This window comes from Sinohyriopsis cumingii, unplaced genomic scaffold (genome assembly GCF_028554795.1).
Source record: "Sinohyriopsis cumingii isolate HCF-2022 unplaced genomic scaffold, ASM2855479v2 utg002017l, whole genome shotgun sequence".
NCBI classification, from domain to species: domain Eukaryota; kingdom Metazoa; phylum Mollusca; class Bivalvia; order Unionida; family Unionidae; genus Sinohyriopsis; species Sinohyriopsis cumingii.
Window position 1 is genome coordinate 1,778,918 of NW_028316105.1, and position 22,037 is coordinate 1,800,954.

The following is a 22,037-nucleotide window of genomic DNA, read 5'->3' on the forward strand; positions in this document are numbered from 1 at the left end:
TTGCCCGTTCCGTTATGTTATAGACCATCAGATACACGAAAACAGAATATTAATGTTGATATTCCAGGACAGACTGAGAAACAAAATCTCGTATTAAATGATATTGTCGCTGTTGATATCAGTGTTGTCGAAGATGCATTACGCGCTGACAAATCTCCATGGGTGTTGGGATACGCTATGACGATCCACTCGTCTCAGGGATTAACTATTTCTGATACACGAGTTTGGATTGTGGACGATCGTATTGAGTGGTCAAATTTAGTTTATTTAGCGGTATCAAGGGTTAGAAAAATATCTCAGTTACGGAGAATTATAATTCCTGAAATCGTTAATAAAAACAGCATCATCATCGACAGTGATATAATAAGAAAAAAATTAACCGGGTACAAACAATCTGACAAAAAAAAATAAACGCGACTTTGATCTTGATGTTGAATTTATTATTGAGTTAAAACAGCAGCAGAATGATAATTGCGCAAGTTGTAACTGTATAATGCTGTGGAGGTACTCGAATAATGATTCAAGACAATTTACCGTAGACAGAAAAGACAGTACTCGCGGTCATACACGAGAAAATGTGATGTTGACCTGTCTCGAGTGTAATCGACTTAGAGGCGCCAGCACCTTGGGTGCTAGTTAAGTGATCGCGGTGGTAATTGTGTATCCTCGGGAATTACTTGTAATTGTTCACGTACAAATCCACGTTGAGGAGCAGCCGAATCTAGCCTGTAGATTGCGGGTCTATTTGGGGATCTTGTCACGGTGGATATTTTGTGTGTGGTAACACTCCAAATAGGATCAGTCGCTCTCGCTTTACCACCTTCGAGTTCACCGGGCTCGTATAAATACCTTACAGTGATATTACCTAGCACTGGCTGTGTTAAATCACGTCGTTGTACTGGTATATTTTTTTTTTTGTAATTGCATTAATAGGTTTCATGTTGCTTGTTCGAGTGATCTCGTTTTTAACGCTGGTATTACGCTTGGTAATCTTGCAACCCATTCACGAGATCTCGTATCCTGAATAAATTCCTTTGTATTGATATCCAAATAACCGCTCAGCGAGTGTTCGATTAAATCGTTCAACAATTGCCTGATCACGATGAATTGCAGTATGCCCTTGTCGTATTTTGGTATTATGTTGCTTCATCAACAATGATACTGGACCAAGAAATTCCTTGCCAGGATCAACTTGTAATAGATTTGGCCATCGTAATGGTCCTCGTTGATAAATTCGTTCAAACGCATCAGCTACTTCAGATGATGTTTTCGTTGATAACGGTTCTGCATCTTTATACCTACTTGCAACATCAACAACAGTTAACGCGTATTTGTATGTTTTTCTACGTACAGTATCATGTGGTAAAAATAAAATATCCGCTTGATGAACTTCATTAGGAACATTAACATCGAAATACGCGTACTGAATTTTCTTAGGACGCGGTAGGAAAATTTGCCATATTGCTTGTTTGGATAACCACGCTTTAGCAGTAGAATGTTTAACCGCTGCTGCATCAGCAAGTTTACTAATTGCTGCTTTACCTTTCCACTATCCTCTTGGACATTAATAAATTGATTCCATTATATATTACCAGCCCCAAGCGCTAATTTACCTTTCATCGCAGATCTTACTAACCAATTAGCTAATTTTTCTTTGACATTTTTATTTTTTATAGAATCTAGCGAGTGAATTAATTTCACATCTGCAATATGCCTATCTTGTAGATTTTTACTCTTATACGCAACATCATGAGTGTGACAAGCTCGATCAATAGTGTTTATTGGTTCCTCGCCTGGTTTTGGTTGATCCTGATTATCAAGTCTGATATCAAGTCTGGTACCAGGACCACAATAATTATATCCTGGTAGATGTTTTTCTCCTGGGTATTTAGACCATGGAGCACCTGGAAACTTTGACATCAAATTAGCAATATCACCACCGCGCTTATTAGGTAAAAACGAAAATTTTTTTCTACCGCATACAGAACATTTTCCACCATACGCTATTTTTTTATTTTTTGTTATAACCGTAGATAAATCAGTAGTTGGAGTTTTAGATCTACAACGTAAATAATATAGATTCATGATGTAAAATATATGGATATAATTGATTTCTCAGCAACTCGGCGACGAGAGCCAGTTAAACACCACCCTGCGTTACTGATCATTATAGGACCATCTGGATCGGGTAAGACGCAATTATTATTTAATTTGATAATGAGATGGTTGAAATGGGACAAATTATATTTGCTAGCACCTTCCGTTGATGATCAGAGGTGTTATGAAGTATTAAAAGACTTTAACGAAAATACAAGATTAATAAATGACGGTGAAAATGTTATTAATTTTATAACAGATATTGATGAAGCACCGTCTGTAGATGATCTTGATGGGTTTATTAATAATCTAGTTGTGTATAATGATGTAATGCTAGACAAATAATCCAATCCAGCCAGGATATTTTCTCGTGGCAGACATAAAAATACAGATGTTATTTATGTTACTCAACGATACACACAAATTCCGAAAGTGATCAGAGATAATTGTAATATTTTAGTTGTGTTTAATGGCGTAGACACACATACGCTGCGAAATATTCATCAAACTTGGTGTGGTGGTGGCATGGATTATAATAAATTTAGAAATTTCTTTTCACGAGCTCAAGTTGCACACGGATTTATAACGATAAATTTACATGATCCAAGAACAAGATATCGTGTAGGTCTTGATAAATAATCTGGATGAATAGCAGCAGAGAGGACGTAAATTTAATTAAACAGATATCATTAATATCATGAATAACTGTACGTGGCTGCGTCAAGGAACCACTAACAAATGTGATAAAAGATGCCGTGGAGAATATTGTAAAAAACACAACTATATTTTATCAAAAAATCCTCATGCTGGTCCACGAAGTTGTGTTGGTTGTAACAACGGCGTTAGAGGATTATATCAGATTTGCAAAAATTGCGGTGGAGATCGATACAGAAGTTTAATGATATATTATAAACACAGAAAGAACATAAATCCAAAAATAGAAAAACAGCCATCAGAACTTGAATATTACTTGAAGAACGAAACAAATAAGGACGAAACAAATAAAGATGAAACAGATGAGGAGAAACTACAAAAAGAACGTGTTGAGAAATATTCATCAAACTTGGCATGGTAGTAAATTTACATAAATTAATAGCAGCAGAGAGGGCGCGACCTCAATAAAGTGTCCACGTGGTAAAATAATCCTTCCTACGAACAAAAAAAAAAGACAACGACGGTAAAGTAACACCAATTTGAGAAATCTTTGGAAGATTTATTTTTGCTTCAATTTGTGTCGATGCTTTTGGTTAAATCTGTCGACGCTTTTTATTTTTTCTTTGTTCGTAGGAAGGGTTATTTTTAGTTTTTCGACGTTTTTCGATCTTGGTCCGTTCGTCCTCTCTGCTGCTAGGTGGGACGTTTATCAAACTATTGAACTGTGGCAGAGCAGCAATTAAAGATTGAATCCCTGCATAAGTATTCAAGGTTCTATGAATAGAAGCATTTGCAGTACTCCATGACATCCTCACCAGCATCTTGGATGAGGAGGAAATGCTTGCAGATATACGAGACGCCACCATTACCTCACTATACAAGAACAAGGCGCTAGAGCTGACTGCAACAGCTATAGAGGAGTTTCGCTGCCCTGCATTGAAGGGAGGCTTCTTACCAGCACCATCCTGAACAGACGTGTCACAACCATCTCAGAGGAACTGCTACGTAAATCACAGTGTGGATGCCGTCCTCGATGCAGGGCCGTGTGCTCGCAGCTGTGCTGCTCAAACTCTTCTTCACCGAAATTATACTGCTTGCGGTGAAGGACCTAGACATTGGAATTTACATCGAGTATCGCCTTGATGGATCCCTGTTTGTATTGAGACGGCTCTCTGCAAAAACAAAGACACTAGACAGGCTACCTCTTGAAGCTGCTCGCAGATTATTGTGCGCTTACGACACGCAAGAAAAACCATCTAAAGACCATTGTGAATACGTTTTCTGAGGCATGTTGTCTATTCAGTCTGACAATAAGCCTGGTTAAAACAGAGGTATTCCTTCAGCCGGCACCTTACACGAACCCACCAAAAACCCAACATCAAGATCTAGGGGAGACAGCTGAATTATATGGAGAGCTTTACATACTCGTGAAGCACAATGTTTACCGATGTGTCGCTGGATAGTGAAATTACAGTCAGGATCCGGGAAGCGCACCAAGCCCTTGGAAGACTTCGTATCAGAGTCCATCAGCACAATGACATTCGGATACCCAACAAGATCAAGGTCTATAAAGCTGTCGTCCTCACCTACCTGCTCAATGGCTGTGAAACGTGGACTATATACTGCAAACATGTGAAACAGCTCGAACAATTCCACATGTGCTCACTACGGTCAATCATGCACATCCGATGGCAAGACAGGTTGTCCAGCTTAGAAGTCCTCAAAAGGGCCTGTGCTCCTAGCATTGAGACACTACTGCTGAAAGCCCAGAGCAGATGGTCTGGCCACTTCATTCAGATGGAGAAGACCAGAATACCGAAACAACATTTCTCTGGTGAGCATAAGCAAGGAAAGCGGAAACGAGGGCACCCCATGGAAAGGTACAAAGACAATCTTAGGTGTAACCTGAACTGGTGTGGAATCCAACCTAGCGAACTGGATGCCTCGACCAATGATCAATGTACAGGACTGACGCTGATCCCCAAGGCTGTTGAAGTAGTGGAGGATGACCGCCTTCAACAAATCGTAGCCATTAGAGGCAAGGGGCACGTCGCAGCATGCCAGACCAACACGTCTACCTGTAACAGCCTGTGTGCTTCCAAGTTTGGACTCATGAGCCAAATGTAAAGTCACCGTGGGCATCACAACAAGCGTTATCATCGGATACGATAGACAACCGAAGAAGAAAGTATATATATATATATATATATATATATATATATATATATATATATATATATATATGTATATATATATATATGTGTGTGTGTGTGTGTGTGTGTTCATATAGAGAGATAGATAGATAGATAGATAGATAGATAGATAGATAGATAGATAGATAGATAGATAGATAGATAGACAGATAGATAGATAGATAGATAGATAGATAGATAGATAGATAGATAGATAGATAGATAGATAGATAGATAGATATAGACAGACAGGCAGGCAGACAGGGACAGACGGAAAGACAGAGAAATTGCGTTATATTCGTTATATTCCTGGGATTGATTATGACCTGCCAACGAAGTTGGTCTATTTTTGCGTTTAACCTTACCCAGAAACCACAATCATTCTCAAAGTACAATGCACCCATATCGTAAGTAGCTGCTCATAACAAAACATAAACATCGGAGAAAAACAGTTCTTTTGTTTTATTTGTTTATTGATTACCATCCTTCTGTAAAACCTTTGAGCTCGTATTTTAAGGAAGATAAGTTTTATTAATGTCTGTTTTTGAGGAGATACACAACTCTTTAATATTTCAGTCAATTGGCCAATTAATGTTAAGTTGTGCATCTTCATATTAAAATAATCAGTTTAAAAAGTGATAACGTAATAATAGGCAGTAAACAAATTAGCTTTTATCAGTTACTAGTCCACCTAACCCACCACTTACCACTACCCTTATTGTTTATATAATTTGACTGAAAAGTATGAGATCTAGATTTTATTGACACAAACTTTGTTTCTGCTCACACATATGAAAGCAAGTCTCAGGAGAAGGTCCACTACACCGTATGTCATGCATGTGCACTTACAGTGTAAGATGTATATGTTATTAAGATCATCAAGACTGGAAAGTACGCGAACAGCGAACTTACTGGTTTTTTTTCAGCATCCCGGAGTCAGTGTCCATATATAGCAGGCACAATATTTTTTCTGGCCATTCATTTGAGAAAACCCATAGGCCGGTAATGCACGTTAAATTTTACTGGTTGGGTCTATAAGGGCTGTGCTGAACTAATTATATCATAGATCTTTGAGACAGACGGAATGATGCACATTTCAATCCCATAAATAATTATACTCTTCACCTAAGGAGTTTTAGGTGTCAACTCCCTATTAACTCCTTATCAACTCCTTATCAACTCCGTGTCAACTCCGTATCAACTCCGTGTCAACTCCGTATCAACTCCGTATCAACTCCTTATCAACTTCGTATCAACTCCTTATCAACTCCTTATCAATTCATCATCAACTCATTATCAACTCTGTGTCAACTGCGTATCAACTCCGTGTCAACTCCGTATCAACTCCGTGTCAACTCCGTATCAACTCCGCATTAACTCTTTATCAACTCATTATCAACTCCGTGTCAACTCCGTATCAACTCCTTATCAACTCCTTATTAACTCCTTCAGCAACGTGTGCTTAATTACTCTCCTTTCATCACTGGCCTAAAAATCAAATATATTAATGATATCGCATATTTAAATGAATCTTTATACAACACTGCTTTATACCGATGTGGCATCATTCATTCTAATACATAAGAAGAAACTAATACACACCACCAAGGAAAATGACCACATACACAACTAAACCAGGGCATAGTTTATTATATTTACTAGATAGGTAATAGTCACAATGAAGACGGAGTCATTTTCTCCTTTTCAACATGGCCACGTCTATTATAAAACAGAATTTTGAGAGAGCTTTCATCAGCTTCCAAATGGTATGCCTTAACTGTCGATCTTGTAGTTTAGTTAAAGTCAACATTTACACGATTCTTTCGTATAATAATCCTTGTATTTATTGATAAAAATTTTACATCATTTTCTTAATGATGGATTGATATATTTCCTTCCTGGTCACATTTTCTAATAAATAAAAAAACATTAATGTTTTCGCTTTAGTTAAAATATGTACATTGGTTCATGTTTAAAAGGGGTATAGCATCTTTACATGAAAAACCCCTATTAAAGTTCGTTGTTTTGTATTTGCACTTAGCAAACCGTAAATAAATCTCCAAACTCCGCACTTACAATGGAATACTATGACTTTGTCAATCATCCAGTGTCTTAAAGTTTCAAGCAAATCACAAATTTGCTGGGATTGGTCGATGACTACATTCAGACAACTGTCAATCGTTGAAACCACACATGCAACATTATATCAACACCACGCCTAATCGAATAGCCTCTTGTAAGCTTGTCGTATATAGAAATATTTCCGATATAATAACCATAAGTCTGGAGTGAAAAGCAGAAGCAGTGTGTATACCCCAACGAGAAGGAACTGATACAATATGGCAGCCTGGCTAATGTTGCTTTTAACCTCTACGATGGTAGAAACAGCTTACAGCTGCATCATGGCAGGTACGTTATAACCACTGCCTTTATCTGTTTGTCTTTCATTCATTCTCTCTAAACACACGTATGGCTATGTGTATTGGCTATGGGGGCAATACGGGTTTTCGCTATGATATAATACATGTAGATATTTAGATATTTAGAGGCCACAAAACATATTTATTCATCATTCTTTCGGAGAGTAATCTTTTCGATGTAGGGAAATTAATTTTCCCAAATGTTAATGCAAAAATCTTTTCGATGTGGGGAAATTAATTTCCCAAATGTTAATGCAAAACAATTATGAAGTGATTTTTCCCCTTTAAATATGTATAGGTTCCAGAATAAAATTAAAAGAGGTAACGACCTGTACTAATTGCACTAAACCAATTGTTTAAAAAATTCCACATCTGGGGTACGTTTCACTAAAGTGTGTAAGCTGTGATTAAGTTATTTTTGACGTAAGTTACTCAAGCGACCTTGAGTTAACAGTATTTTCCCGTTTCACTAACATCCCCTAATCGATGCACCAGCGTAAATACTCGCGTAACTTTAAAGCGTTACTTATTTGCGTTAATTTTACACATTAGAAAAAATGTCGGCTTTTAGTGTATTTTAGCTAAATCAAAATCAAAACTAACCAGACTAATTCCGGGACAGAACACTGGCCCTAGATACTTTGGATGACCAAAGTTTAATATCACGATATTTCTTTCCAAGAAACATGACCGATTTGGTGAGAGATGATATAGAGAGACCAAAGCTGAGATTCCACCCGGTAGTAGTAAATGGGGATAGATTAGCGTCAATGGGAATTAGCATTAAAAACACCCCTGGGACAGATTAGCGTCAAGGGAAATTTAGCATGGAGAAAAATCGTGGGTCAGATTAGCGTCAAGGGAAATTAACATGGAGAAAAATCGTGGGACGGTTTAGCGTCAAAGGAATTTAAACAGGGTGGGACTTTATAGCGTCAAGGGAAATTGAACATGGGATTTTTTTTTTTTTTAAATTTTTTTAAAAAAGGGGCAGGCAATTGAAAGGCTATCTCTTTTCGAGAAATATGGCTGGCCCTGAAAAAGGCCTTTGGGTTTTCGTCTTCTTCTGCTTCTAGTTTCTTCTTTTTCTCCACCAAGTTCTTATTTTATCTCCAACACTCTTTCTCTTCTTTTCTTTCTTTTTTTTTCTCCTGCTCTTCTTTCTTCTTCTCTTCCTCCTCTTCTTTCTTCCTCTTTTCATTTTCTTCTTCTTTTTCAATTTTTTCATTCCATGCTCTCATCCTTATCCTTTCCTCTTCATCCTCCTTCTCCTCCTTTATTTCTTTCAACAGATCACTGATGATTACCTTCATTTTTCGTAAATTGTTTATCTCCATCTTCACTCGATGGGGACTATAAGAATAGTGATCCTCGTTTAGGTTAACCAACATTTGCTCTATCATTCCTAAATTGTCGAGGACGTTTTGCAATTTTTCCATTTTGTCCATTTGGTTAGAAGCCATCTTCTTTTTTTATTCTTTGCAGAATGGTTTGAACGACGAATACTGTGGGTTCTTATACGAAAAGCGCTGACCTGAAGGAAAACATCCCCCTACTTTTTCATTTCATATAATAAAACCCAAACTATACTCTCCACATACGCTAATAAACAATAAACAAAATCCATAATCTACTATCCACACAATCGTACGTGAGCGCTTACAAAACCCAAACTATACTCTCCACATACGCTAAGAAACAATAAACAAAATCCATAATCTACTATCCACACAATCGTACGTGAGCGCTTACAAAACCCTAACTATACTCTCCACATACGCTAAGAAACAATAAACAAAATCCATAATCTACTATCCACACAATCGTACGTGAGCGCTTACAGAACCCTAACTATACTCTTCACCTACGCTAAGAAACAATAAAGAAACCCATAATCTACTATTCACACAAACATACCTTAGCTCTTACAAGCACCAACACACAAACACATGCCCTCACACTATCTTAAAAAAGAGTTAGTGTTTATATTCACACTACTCTACCTACACATTGGCAAATTGATGGTCATTTCTTCTCTAGAGTATTGGGTAGCCCTGAAAAGGGCTGTTTTTTTGTTTGGAACTTCATGGACACCTGGTTAATGGTGGCACCTTCCAGGCCTGGCGCCGCATACACATCTTATCCCCCAGTTACTTTTTACCTTTTGAGGGGAGAGAGCAGAGGCAGGATATGTCGCTTCAGAATCCCAATTTTCGCTCTCTGGGATTCTGAAATTTCTTCTTCTTCTCTCCTTTTCCTCCTCCTCCTCTTCTTTGTATCTTCTCTCCTCCTCTTTGTATCTTCTTTTCTCTTCTTATTTATATCTTCTCTCCTCCTCTTCTTTGTTTCTTCTTTCCTCCTCCTCTCTTATCCTTCCCTCCTCCACAATGGCTTCCGCGGCCAGTTCATTTAATATGCGCCTGGCATATTCCAGATGCACATGAAGTTCCAACAGTTTCTCCAGTCTCGTGTTCATTTTTGGTGTTGATCAATCAACAAGGGTAGTTGGACTGCCGAACGAGTTTCAATTTATAGTGAAAGCGCGTACGTGAAGGAAAACATCCCCCTAAAAACATAAAATTGATCTTACCTAGATCATGACCAAAAAAAATAACAACAACGCGCGGACCTAAAAGAAACACTCACTCACTTTTTTATGCTGCCCATCACTATTTTAAAATTTTTTATTAACCACTTCAATAGACTATCCACATACGCAAAGCAATCCAATCTAACCCCAAATATACACCTCAAACACCAAAAAAGACATCATTTGAATCTACTATCCACACCAACTTACGTGAGCACTTACAAACACACAAACACATACCCTCACATTTTTTATAAAAGAGTTAGCGTTTATATTCACACTACTCTACCTACACATCGGCAAATCGATCGTTATTTCTTTTCTTGAGTATTGGGTAGCCCTGAAAAGGGCTGGTTTTTTTTGTTTGCTATGGCATTCTTTTTTAGTTTCTAAGAATGCGATGTCCTCTGAGGATAGACTTTCTGGCGATAGGTCTGCTTCTTCGAAAAGAGAAGAACTCTTTGGTGTCGATACGACAATCGACAAAGCCTCTGTCAGCGTCAGGTTGCTGCTGCTGCTGCTCTTGTTGTTGTTGCTGCTGTCTCTGAAGTCTGTACTTCTCTGTCCATTCTTCTTTTTCCCTGTTTATTTCTTCTCTGAAGAGCTCTTCTATCAGGTCTTCAGTGATTTTTAACATTCTTCTGGCTTCGGTATCAGACTGTGTCTGACCCTATGCAAATTCACGTAGGCTTCGTTGAGTTTAGCTAGTTTGGAGCACATCTTCTTAGGAGGATGAGTCGACAATGGATGGTTAGACTGGAAACAACCCGGTTCTTAAAGTCAAAGCGCGGACGTGAAGGAAAACATCCCCCACACGGTTTTTGAGTCGCAACGTTTAGTGAATGTCATGAGAGGGATAGTAAGAAATGAAAGAGCATGAATCCAACATTCTTATAGCTAAACAAAAGACAAAGGAATTTTTTTTCAAAACACAACATTTTTTATTCAAAAATCACTTAACACTAAACAACAACTCTAACATTTTTAACAATAATCCAACAATATAACATCAAACAATTTTTTCAAAACACAACATTTTTTATTCAAAAATCACTTAACACTAAACAACAACAACTCTAACATTTTTTAACAATAATCCAACACTAAAAGTTTCTCCACTAGGTAAAGAGGGATAACAGTCTTCCATGGTTTCTAGTAATCTAGGATGACTTCTCTCAAACTGTTGATTTCTATGGTATTATCGAATTCTGCATACAGGATGACGTTCACCGTTTCATCAGGGTCTCGGTCTTTAAACTGAATTTCCACACGAATCTGGCCGGATTTTATAGGGTGGAAATGTCCCTTGTCGCTGCCTTGGTCTGGAGTGAAATCAAAAGCCCACAAAGCGTAGCCTCCTGCATAATCCTCGTACGTAATACCGTGACTGGTATTGGTTCCTAACTGTCCGGTGGCTTCGTACAAGGACAAGTACGATCTCAAGTAATTCTTCTTTTTAAAGTCAGGTTCGAAAGGTCGGGTACACAAGGTCTTGCCATCGCGACTGACTTCGATTTTGGACAAGCCAAAGTGTTGAAAGTAGAAAGGATTTTTTTCGGCAGCTCCGTTGAAGGCTGTATTCTCGACGATACCAACGATCAAACGTTTGGGTAACTGTCCTTGGAACAGATGATCTTCGATCATGGATCGCTGTCCCTTGGGAATGGTGAAGGTTTTCACTTCCACGCGTCGTATGGGATACTTGGCGGTCGTTCTGCTCAACGTCTGACTGATGTCGTTTCCCACTTTAGGTAACACTTCCACACGGCGTACGTAGAGTCTGGCTTCTAGGATTTTGGATTTGTAACCGTCACTATCAGCCATCAAATGGAAAGCGGCACTGCTACGATTCAGTCTCAGGCGGACATCCACCCCGTTCAGCAAATACTTTTCTTGCAACCACATGTCCAAATGCAAACGATCCATCAGTTCTAAACTTGTGTCGGCTCCCGTGATTCTCTTTCTTCGTTCTACAAATCCATCATTGTTGTCTTTCTTTTCATCAGTTTCCAATATTTCAAACTTGGTAGGTTCGTCAGCTTCCCATACCACACAGGCATTGAGATGAGTGTTCTTGGCATCTATTCCGTACGTCAAGAGATTTTCCAGGTAGGCACGATAAGGGTAAGTATCCATGCTGCTACTGACCAGTTTGTTATTCAAGTACAAGTCCACTCCACTGAACAAGGAATGCATGAAATTGTTGACGGGAGCTCTTGCTTCATCGTCTATAGCACCTCCAGTCTTATCTAGAATTTTGACTTTCAGGTACAAGTAACTGCTATTCAGATCGATGTAATCTTCGAGCTGTCCTTTGATTTCAAACTCGATGGGAGCGGAATCGGTCAGTGAGGAGACGGGGTGAAATTCCACCCACTGGGATTCTTGCATCGTCATCATGGTGGGGGGCATGGCAAACAGGTCCAGTTCCGTCTTGGAACAAGCGCAAGATTCTCGGTGCATCATTTTTTTTTGGTCTCTTTTCTCAATAATCGAAAACGTCTAAGTCTCGAACGGTTCTTCTTTTCTTGGCCTTTCTAGCTTGAAGTCTGGTGAAAGGGTGTTTTCTTCGTCGTCTCTTTCTGTCTTGTCCTTGCTGAATGCCTGACTCGGTAGCGTGCAGGGCATTTATAGGTGTCTCTCGTTGGCCTAAAATGTCTTTGCCCGTTTGCAGCAAGACATTTTTGCCTGCCCTCATGAAGGCTTCTTTAGGGTTTTGTTTGTCGATGATGACATTTTGGAGAAATTCTTTGCCTTGCGTCAGTGCCGCATCTTTCAAGGCGTGCAATCCGCGTGTCACCATCGGTTTCAACACTGGGGCCACCGAACGAAAGGCCGATTTTAACATGTCTCCTAAACCGTGTCCTCGCTGTCGAGCAACCCCTCGGTACACTGGATACATGACTTACTTACGAGTCGTTAGAGAACCGTTTTCGAAAATGGAGTTTCACCGTGACTTTTCCTTTGGTGAATGGAATATTTTGTCCCAGATCTCCTTTTATAGCAATGTTGACCGTGTCCAAATACGACTTGCTGACCGGCAAATAGTGAGGATGAACAAATTCGCGGTGGACGTGGTAAGTGTTTCCACCTTCCTCGTCAGCGTCCGTGGCAGAATCTACTTTGAAAGGAATGACACGCAGTAACGGTACGGAGGTGTGTCCCACCACGTTGTACTCCACCACATCGGAATACACAAACATCAGATTCAGTCCTTGGTTCAGTTCTACCGGGGCACGAAATAACTTGCTAAAAGACTCGTTGTCGTAAACGATGGGTAATTCGTTTTTCTTGAGCATGGTTTTTCTCATGTCCATGTCTCCGCCCAACATGTCAAAAAATTCAGGACAAAATAAAATGGACATGATTTTACTTCGTTCAAATTCATCAAGAAGCGACGAGCTGCTTTGTGGTACTCCAGGGTGACACTTTTGTTGACATGCTCCAAAGCTTTCAGAAACAGGACATTAAACCTGGAGGCTATGGTGCTGACCAAATGTTGACCACTAAAATAATAGCCTGGGGGAATGAACAAGTGATAGGTGGTGTACTTTTGTGTACGGGTTTTCTTGTCATATTTGACATTGCTATCCATCCACTGTTGCATTTGCTCGTCATGAACTTCCACATCAAAAAAATTTTGATTGGGAAGGACATTGAGGACTTGGGTCGGGTGAATCATTTCTACTAAAGCCACTTCCCAATGGGCTTCGTGATCTAACGGGATGGCCTGAGGTAATTTGGCCGTGTAACAGCACAACGTGTTCTTGGGAAACACCTCCATGGAACTGTCACTGGGTAAAGTTAAGTAAAATTGGCTTTGGTGACTCATAATTCCAGAGTTATGTGGCTGTCCGAAGGGTTAGTGGACGTCAGAGGCGTGTCTCCGTCTAAAATGGGGTTCTGGTTGTGGTTGAAGTGGTGACTGGCACTGGCACTGGACACAAGGTTCCCGTGGTTCCCGTTCGAGGTGAATTTCAGGAAGGGATTAGGAAGCAGGTAACCGATGCAACTGCTCAATAAAATGGTCCACAATTGTTTGTCTCCTTGTTGCAAACTCAAATTGGCGATGGCTGCCCCGATGACACAATACACCCCGAAGATTTGGCAGAAAAAGACGATTTGCGTTTTAGGCACACGTTCTCCACACCACACCCACAAAGGTTGTTTTTGTAAATCTTGCACAGAAGAACTAGGTGAAGGAGGAGTGGTCGACGTAGCTGCGTCTCTGTGAAAAGGCATGATGGTCACTTCTTTTTATAGTCGATGACTTGCGATCCAAGAATCAAAACTGGGTGGATATCCTTTCCAACGTACTTTGACTTCTTTGACACGTCGTTTGCCCACTTTACGGGTTCTGCGTTCGAGAATGCTTTCGATGTCGTACACGTCGTCTTCTTTTTTGGTGACACGTTGTAACTCGGGCAAATAAAACGTTCCTTTGAGCACTTCTCCGTTCATGTCTTCCAATTTATAGACGGCAGGATGACGGCCATGTACTCGTCCAGTGACGCGAAACAATTCGGTCGTCCAGTTAGGTAAGTAACCTTTGTCGAAAGTGCGTTTGGTTTTGCCAATGCGCACCCAATCTCCTACGGTCAACACTCCACTTTTCTTGGGGACAGCCCTCGTCGGGGACGTACCAAACAGACGCTCAAACACCAACACTTCGTTGTCGGGAGTCACGTCTTGTGTGGCACGTCCGATGCTTCGATGGTAAGATTGGTTGTACGCTTGCACCAGGTGCGGTAAGATGTCGATGTACTTCAGAGTCTGGTGATGCGAAAAATATTTCCACATGCGTTCTTTCAAAGTGCGTTGAAAACGTTCCACGATGCTGGCTTGGTTTCGGGATTCTCGGTGGTAAAAAAATGAATGTCACGTTTCTTTAATTCTTTTTGGAAAGCTTGGTTCAGAAATTCGGTACCTTTGTCCGTTTGCCATCGAAGAGGGTGACGACCGCTTTGTTTCAACACTCGTTGCAGGGCTCGCACTAACTCGCTGCTCGATTTGGAAGTCAAGGGTACGACCCAGGCAAATTTGGAAAAGACGTCGATGACACAAAACAAATATTTGTAGCCACGATTGTAGCTGGCCAAATGAGAGACATCGGCTAAATCGGCTTGCCATTGATGATCGATGCCTTCCACTCGGGTGCGACTTCTGGCAAACTTGCGTCGAATGGGTTTGTGTAAAGTGTAGGTAGCTTGTTCTTGTAACCATCGTTGCACTTGAGGTCAACGGAGACTTTTCAGTCGCGTTTTGGTAGTACGATACAATTTTTGAACTCCTGCGTAACCTGCAGGATGGGAGGGATCGTAGTAAATGCTGGCTAAGACTTTTTCCATTTTTTTGTGTTGGTTGGTGTGTTAATAAGACACCCACTCTTGGAGGATGCTACTCTTTTTCTCTTGGGGTATTTTCTTGGATTGCAATGCTTTGCGTGTGCGACCGGCAATAGGTGTTGAAGAGGAGGAGGATGTCTGAGCGGGGGATATCGGTTCTTGTTTCACTTCTGTCTTCACTTCTGTCTTCACTTTCTTTTTCTCTTGTGATGAAGAAGGGGTGGCCATCATCTTTTTAATCCATCCAATTCTGGAGGTAGGTGGTGTTGTTAACTTGCGTACTTTTTCTGGTGGAGTTTGAAACCCTTCTTCTTCTTCTTCTTTTCCTTTTTCTGTCTTGGTCACTGGTACTGGTACTGGTACTGGTGATGGTGCTGGACTTTTCATCAAGGTCTTAAAATCTTTCAGAGTGGGTAGAGCTGTTTCGTCTAAAGCTTTCTGGTGAAAGAGTTGCAGTCGTTGCAAGAGTTGACCGTACTTTTGCGATTTTTCTGTTTCGGACAAATCTTGGCGATCCATCAAGGACTGCAATTCGTGTTGTAACTGGGACATCTCGCTCAAATGGGGATTGGGAGGCAAATGCGGGGTGCGTTTTTCTTGCCACCGATGGTATTCCATCCATCGTTTGTAAGGCACTAAAGCTAGTTTTCGTCCTTCCGTGGGGTTGTCAGGGGTCGATTCTGAGATCTTGGGACTTCCAAGGGCCTTTTTATCTTGCTCCCACCAGTCCTCCCAACATGGTTCCCAAGACTCCTTTCAGTATGGGGCCTAACAAGAGAGGCAAAATGCCTCCACGTTGGACCAACATCTTCTTTTTTTGACGAATGGGAATTTTCTTTTGAACCATTTGGCGAAGAACGTGACGATGTTTGCCTAAGCATTGTTTCTGGTGTTTGTACAAAGGGATCGTGCCTTTCAAAACGTTCAAACAACATACGCACACGGTATCGATGACCTCTTTGGAGGCTGTTTGAATGAGTTTTTTTCGTAGGGGTGGAGAAGCTTTGGACAGGACAGATAACATGTCCCCATGTTTGGCTAAACGTGGTGGCAGTCCTTTCCTTTTCTTTCCTTGGGGTTTTCTGGAGGGTGACATCTTTGAGTCTTCAGGAGCACCAAAAAAACACTGATACCCTACTCGGTCACAGGCCTTTTTTATACTGGAACGCGTCGCCACTGATTGTCTTTACGTCGTATCAGTTTGAGGACAGGCATGACACGTCGTGGAGGGGTACGCAACGGACTAAATCGAGCCAGTTCTTGCTTGGACAAATCCAGTAAACTTTGTAACATGCCCGATCTTTCATGGACTTTGATTTTGGGAGAAGGTACTTTGTGAGCAGCAGCCACTGCCACTAAATTGGAGGGTCCTGCCACTGGGGAAGTTCTTTTGGGGGTCATCAACGGAGAAGTTCTTGGTGTGATCAACGTCTCCAAGTACTCTTCAGTTCCTGGTGTCATCAACGGAGAAGTGGACAAACGTGAGGATGCCGGAGACGCAGTCACTGCCGTGGCAGATCGTGGTTTGCGAGTGTAAGGTTGCATCCTGGCCGAAGTGCCTCTCTTGCGACTAGTTTTCTTCTGTGGACTTTTCTTTTTCTGGGGATTTTGTCTCTGTTCCTTTTTCTGGGGGCTTCTTTTCTTTTTCCGGGGTGGTGGTGTCTGGTCAGAGGAGGGTCCTGCCACTGGAGAAGTTCTCCTTGGGGACCTGGTCTTTTTCTTCTTGGGGCTTCGTTGGACTTTTGTCTTGGGGATAACTTTGGGGGCATTAGGATCCCATCTTAAGAGAGAGCAAATGATGACCCCTCCTAGAGTACCGCTCCCTCCAGGTTTCAAAATGATTTGTTTTTTGGTCTGAGTGTCGATGCGGGAATCGGCCAGTTGGACCAAAGCGACTTTGTTTCGATCAAAAAAGCGTTTGGTTTGATGAGGAATCTGAATGATTCCTTGGAGTAATTGACGTGCCGTCACCGTGAACCATCGTAAGACTTCTTTGAGACTAGCTTCTAAGACACGTGCTCGTATTTGTGGATTTTTTTCTCGACTGATGCCATACAAGGCACGAATCAATTTGACGGGAAGATGCGACTGAAGGGACGTCATGTTCACACTGTGTGTGAGACAGACGAAAAGGGTCTGAGGTTTTTATAGATTTTTTTTTATGGGGAGTGAAATGAAGTCGAGGACGGAGACGTGTACAGGACAGGCCCTCCGTCTTGACACCAGTGGTGAAACAAGTGGGTACGAAATCGCAAATCCTCAGGAGTCGTAGGTTTCAAATCGACGAGTAAATAGGCGTGTGGCGTTTGAGTGGCATCGTCGTACGCCTGAGTCAGCCAAGGCGTTCCTAACTGTTTGGCTAAGACTTGCACTTGCGATTTATCTCGAGGGCTTTTAAACAAGACCACGTAATGCGCATTGAGACTGATGGCGCGATGGGCTTTACTTTGTTGAAACAAATTTTGGGTGATGTAAACGACACTGGCATTACGGTGATGCCCTTTGCGCGTAAACCACAGTTTAATTTCTTCTTCGTCTTCTCCTAACATGTCGTCGAAAATGACCAAATGGGTTTGACGGGAGTCAGAGACGATACCGTCGTCTTCTTTAGGAATGCCTTCCACAAACACGATGGAATCGCCTTGACTTTCTCGCAAGAGGCTGTACGCCGATTGCCGCTCTTTGTAACACCACACGATCCGTTGAGGTGGCCGATCGATCAAATGATGTTTATGTTCGATCAAACGTTTGACGAATTCGGTTTTGCCTGAACCGCTAGGTCCAGCAATGAGCATGTTAAAGGGATGGCGAAGATACAAAGCCTCCCAACTGGCACGATCTAAGTGTTCGTCGATGACCTTGACAGTAGAGGAAGAGGGAGCAGAGACAGCAGAGGTAGCCATCGTGTGAGAAATGTCACTTGTGACACGAAAACAAACAAGACGAGAGTTTATATACTTTTTCAGAACACGTTTATTGAATGTTTCAAACATGAATACGAAAGACAAAAATACATAAAAGCCAAAGGCTTAAGTACAAGAATAAAAGGCACATGATAACCATGAACGTGGAATAAACACAAGTGTCTGTACAACATGTTTTGGGTAAAGTTCTAACCAGTTCTATAGTAGGGGGTAAGGTCACACAAGTGTCCTCCCGAAAGGGTCTTTCAGGCCTGTCCACGACAGTCCCGTCCTGGGTGACGGGTTCTTCTGGCACCGTCACTAACACGGGTTGAAAAGTAACTTTTTTCCTTGAATAACTCTCGTGCATACTGGGCCACCTCTTGGGTCCAAGCCAAACCAATCTGGTTTCTTCTTCGTCAACGACATGGTAAGTTACTTCAATGAACAATGAACTATCGATCTTGCCTAGGGTTCCTTTTTATATACAGACCAATACCGACGTGACCGTACGGCAACGTAAAGTGATTGGGAAGTCGCACTCGCTTCTGGTATACAATTTGATAGACTTTTTCCAAGGGTCGACTGACGATGGGGTGAGTGGGTAAACGTACAATCTTGTTCGGTTGATAGGTGGTCACTTTAAAGTTTCCATCCTCTCCCGATTGCAAGGCTTCTTTCAATACCCCAAAGTTGACCACTCGACTGGTACGATGATTCAGAGTCAGTCCTTTCACTTTGCACGTCGTGTGCACTTCTTGTTTGTCACGGTATTCGTAGCCGTAATTTTTGGGGCCGCCACTGACGAAACTTAGAATCTTGTCGTCGGGATGCTCGTCTGTCCAGGCTCCTAAACGGTCTCCTTCGATGTCAGGGTGATGTTGACTCGGGTGATGGATGTAAATGCAACTGTCCGTGTCAAAGTACAGGACGCGTTCTTCTAACAGTTCTAAAGCTTCGTACAATTTTAAGCGAGCATGAGCTGTCACGTAAGCCGCAATGATGACATTTCCAAAAGGGTCGTCTTGTACAAAGTCCAGATCTTCTTCGTAATTGACCAAGATCAAATCCTCTCGAACGACGTCCACGTGTTTCATGTATTTGGTTTTGTCGTGAATCATCTGGAAGTAGCGGGAAGGTTCTGTCAAATATTCCGTCTTGGGTAAACAAGGTCGTTGTGCCATTTTACCCCACAAGCAATTTAACATCACTTTGGCAAACGATCGCCTGCCTTCGTTTTTTTCGATGTGGTCTAAAGAGATGCCTTCTTCTTGGTAGTATTTCTCTTTGAATTGTATTTGGTCTTCGGGAGTGTGACACCAGGAAGGATAGCCGCTGGATTCTTGTTTCAGTTTCAAAAAGGCATCCACTTAGTCGGCGAAAATGCCTTTCTGAGTAGGGTCACCCTTGTGGTACTGTTGTGTCTTGGGAAAGTGGCAAATTTCGTACACTTCTAACAGTTGGTATCCCATGTCCAGAGCTTTGAACAATTCCACGCTGACCCAGGTTCCCGTCAAGGCACGTTCTTCCTGGCTGTGATGGCAAGGTTGGTCCTGGTTGCACGTTTCGGCACAAGTACGGCACAAGGGAAACATCAGTTTGCCTTGACAATGGTGAGGTAAGACGGGATGGTATAGGTTCGTGGGAGGCAAAACTTTGCACTTGATCAAGCCTTCGTATTGTCGAATGTTTTTCAGGTCGATGTGTTCCGTCAGCAATTGTGGGTGCCCTACGGGAAAGCGACAATATTTGCACACGTAGGGATACAGAGAACACACGTCCAAGTATTTGATTTCTTCTCCTTTCTCTTCGTCGGCTTGGTACAGCAAACAGGTGGCATTGGTCCTTCCTCCGTACAAACTATCCCTCGGGTTCAACGGGTCCATGAACTGGTAACTTTCCACGAGGCGTTTAAACACGGGATCGGTTTTCATACGGTGATCGTACTCGTGTTCCCACATTTCCACCACTTGGTATCCTTGCTGTTCTAACTTTAGGCGCCGTTGACAAGTGTCCTGGTACAAGTCTTCCATGGTTCGTTGTAAAAACTGATTTTTAGTGTCACGGTCAGGGTAACAGACGGGACATCCATGAAATAAGCAACCGTTAAACTCGTACACGATCTTGGGGTTTTCTAAGTCCAAGCCATCGACCGAATACGTTCCGATGGTCTTTTCGTCTCCTCCGTTGCGGGCATGCTGAATCCATTTGTCTTCCTTGTCGCACAAGTAATGTAACCAGCGTAGGGCTGTGACCGAGTATTGACGTTTGACAAAGTGGATCGTTTGAGGACTGATGACAGCCACCGTGTTTTCAGGCATGAATCGTTGGCGGTACACTAAGGAACACGCTTTGGCAATGGTGCAAGCTTCTTTCAAAGGATCGACCCCTCCGTGTTCCATGAACTGTTCTCGAAATTTTCCACAGCAACGTCGTAAAATGTCCCCGTCGGAACGACAATACTTTAGCATTTCTTCCTGAAAGTCGAAAGCGTCGGAGGCGTGAGCCTGGTACCAAGCGTAGAAAGCTTCTCGTTGTTCGGTACGCATGTTGTCGGGGTCGTAATAGTGAGCCTCAGGCAAATGGGGTAGAACGGCGTGTTGATTGGCTTCCGTATTGAAAAAGTGTGGAAAGTACCCTTTAGCCATTTCTGTCATTCCAAACGTTTTAGGCATTCCTCTCAAAGGCATGGCCAAATAGCTCATCGAATCTTTAAACTGTACTTGTCCCACTTGCATGAAAATGATTTTGGCTCCGTTCAAAGTCACTTTAGGACGCTCGGTGCCTTGTTCCGTATAGTATCTCAAAAGAAACTGTCCATCGTATCCGGAGAAATTGTGAGCCATCACCGTGGCATGACGATGACAATCTCCGTAACGTTCGATGTCCTCTTGGCTCCACGTCTTGTCGATGGGGTCTAAGACCCATCGGGCAAAATCGGCTAACGTGTTCGGTCCCCGAAAGATTTTTTCACGCCCTCCAGGAATCTTGCTGCAGTGAGGGCAATGACTGAAGATAGGTTCTTGAATGCACTTCTCGCACGCTCGATTAGCCACGCAGAAATTAGGAATGTGAATGCCTTTCTTCTTGTGACCGTCCTCTTTCTCTGGTGGGGGTTGGTATTTTTGCACGTAGCAATGGTGTTCCAAGTCCACGATGTGGTGACAAATGTGACATTTTTTCTTTCCTGAACATACGTGTGCCTTAGTACTATTGGTACGTATGCCTTGTCTACACGCAGGGCACAATCTCAGCAGTTGACAAGCGCATTTCTTCTGTGAACCTTGTGTTTTCAAGTGTTGTTGGTAACAGGTAGGGCTGACAAACGTGCGCAGACAAGTTGAACAAGGCACTGGTTCTTCGCTCAGACAGGGTGGAGAGGCAAAACATCCTGAGCATTTCATTCCACAATGCTTGTGTTGCTCTCGATTGTTATAACCATAGTCACATTTCTCACAATAATAACCGTATCCCAGGAATCCAGTGATACTGGTAATGGTATCGAAATGTTCATCGTGATAATAGACATGAATGTATTTTCCGTCCTTAAAATCTTGGCCTCGAAACAACAGAGTTCCACGCATTTCTTGAGGGTGCACTTTCAAGGTGTAGCGTGGAGCTAGGGCATCTTGCAATTTTTGCATCTCAGTAATGCCACAGGGTGTGTCTTTGGACAGTCCGGCTTGTTGTAACAGGAGTTCTGCATCGTTTCGTTGTTTGGCTCGGTCGGATTGTTGAATAGTTTTCCAGGTTCTTTTCCATTCTACCGTGTCGTTCTTGTTGGCATAGGTTCGTCAGACCACGATGGCACGGGCTAAACACATCTGGTCTTGAGG

General features: G+C 42.0%; 1 protein-coding gene across 1 annotated transcript in view; it reads left to right on the forward strand.

Moving 5' to 3' along the window:
* The first annotated feature begins 7,208 nt into the window (after nt 1-7,208).
* LOC149771246 (uncharacterized) overlaps nt 7,209-22,037 on the forward strand; it is a 33,395-nt gene continuing 18,566 nt past the window's right edge. Inside the window, exon 1 of the mRNA XM_089948679.1 lies at nt 7,209-7,352. Within this exon, the coding sequence (XP_089804805.1) occupies nt 7,283-7,352 (70 nt within the window). The 5' untranslated portion in view covers nt 7,209-7,282. The remainder of the gene's footprint in view (nt 7,353-22,037) is intronic.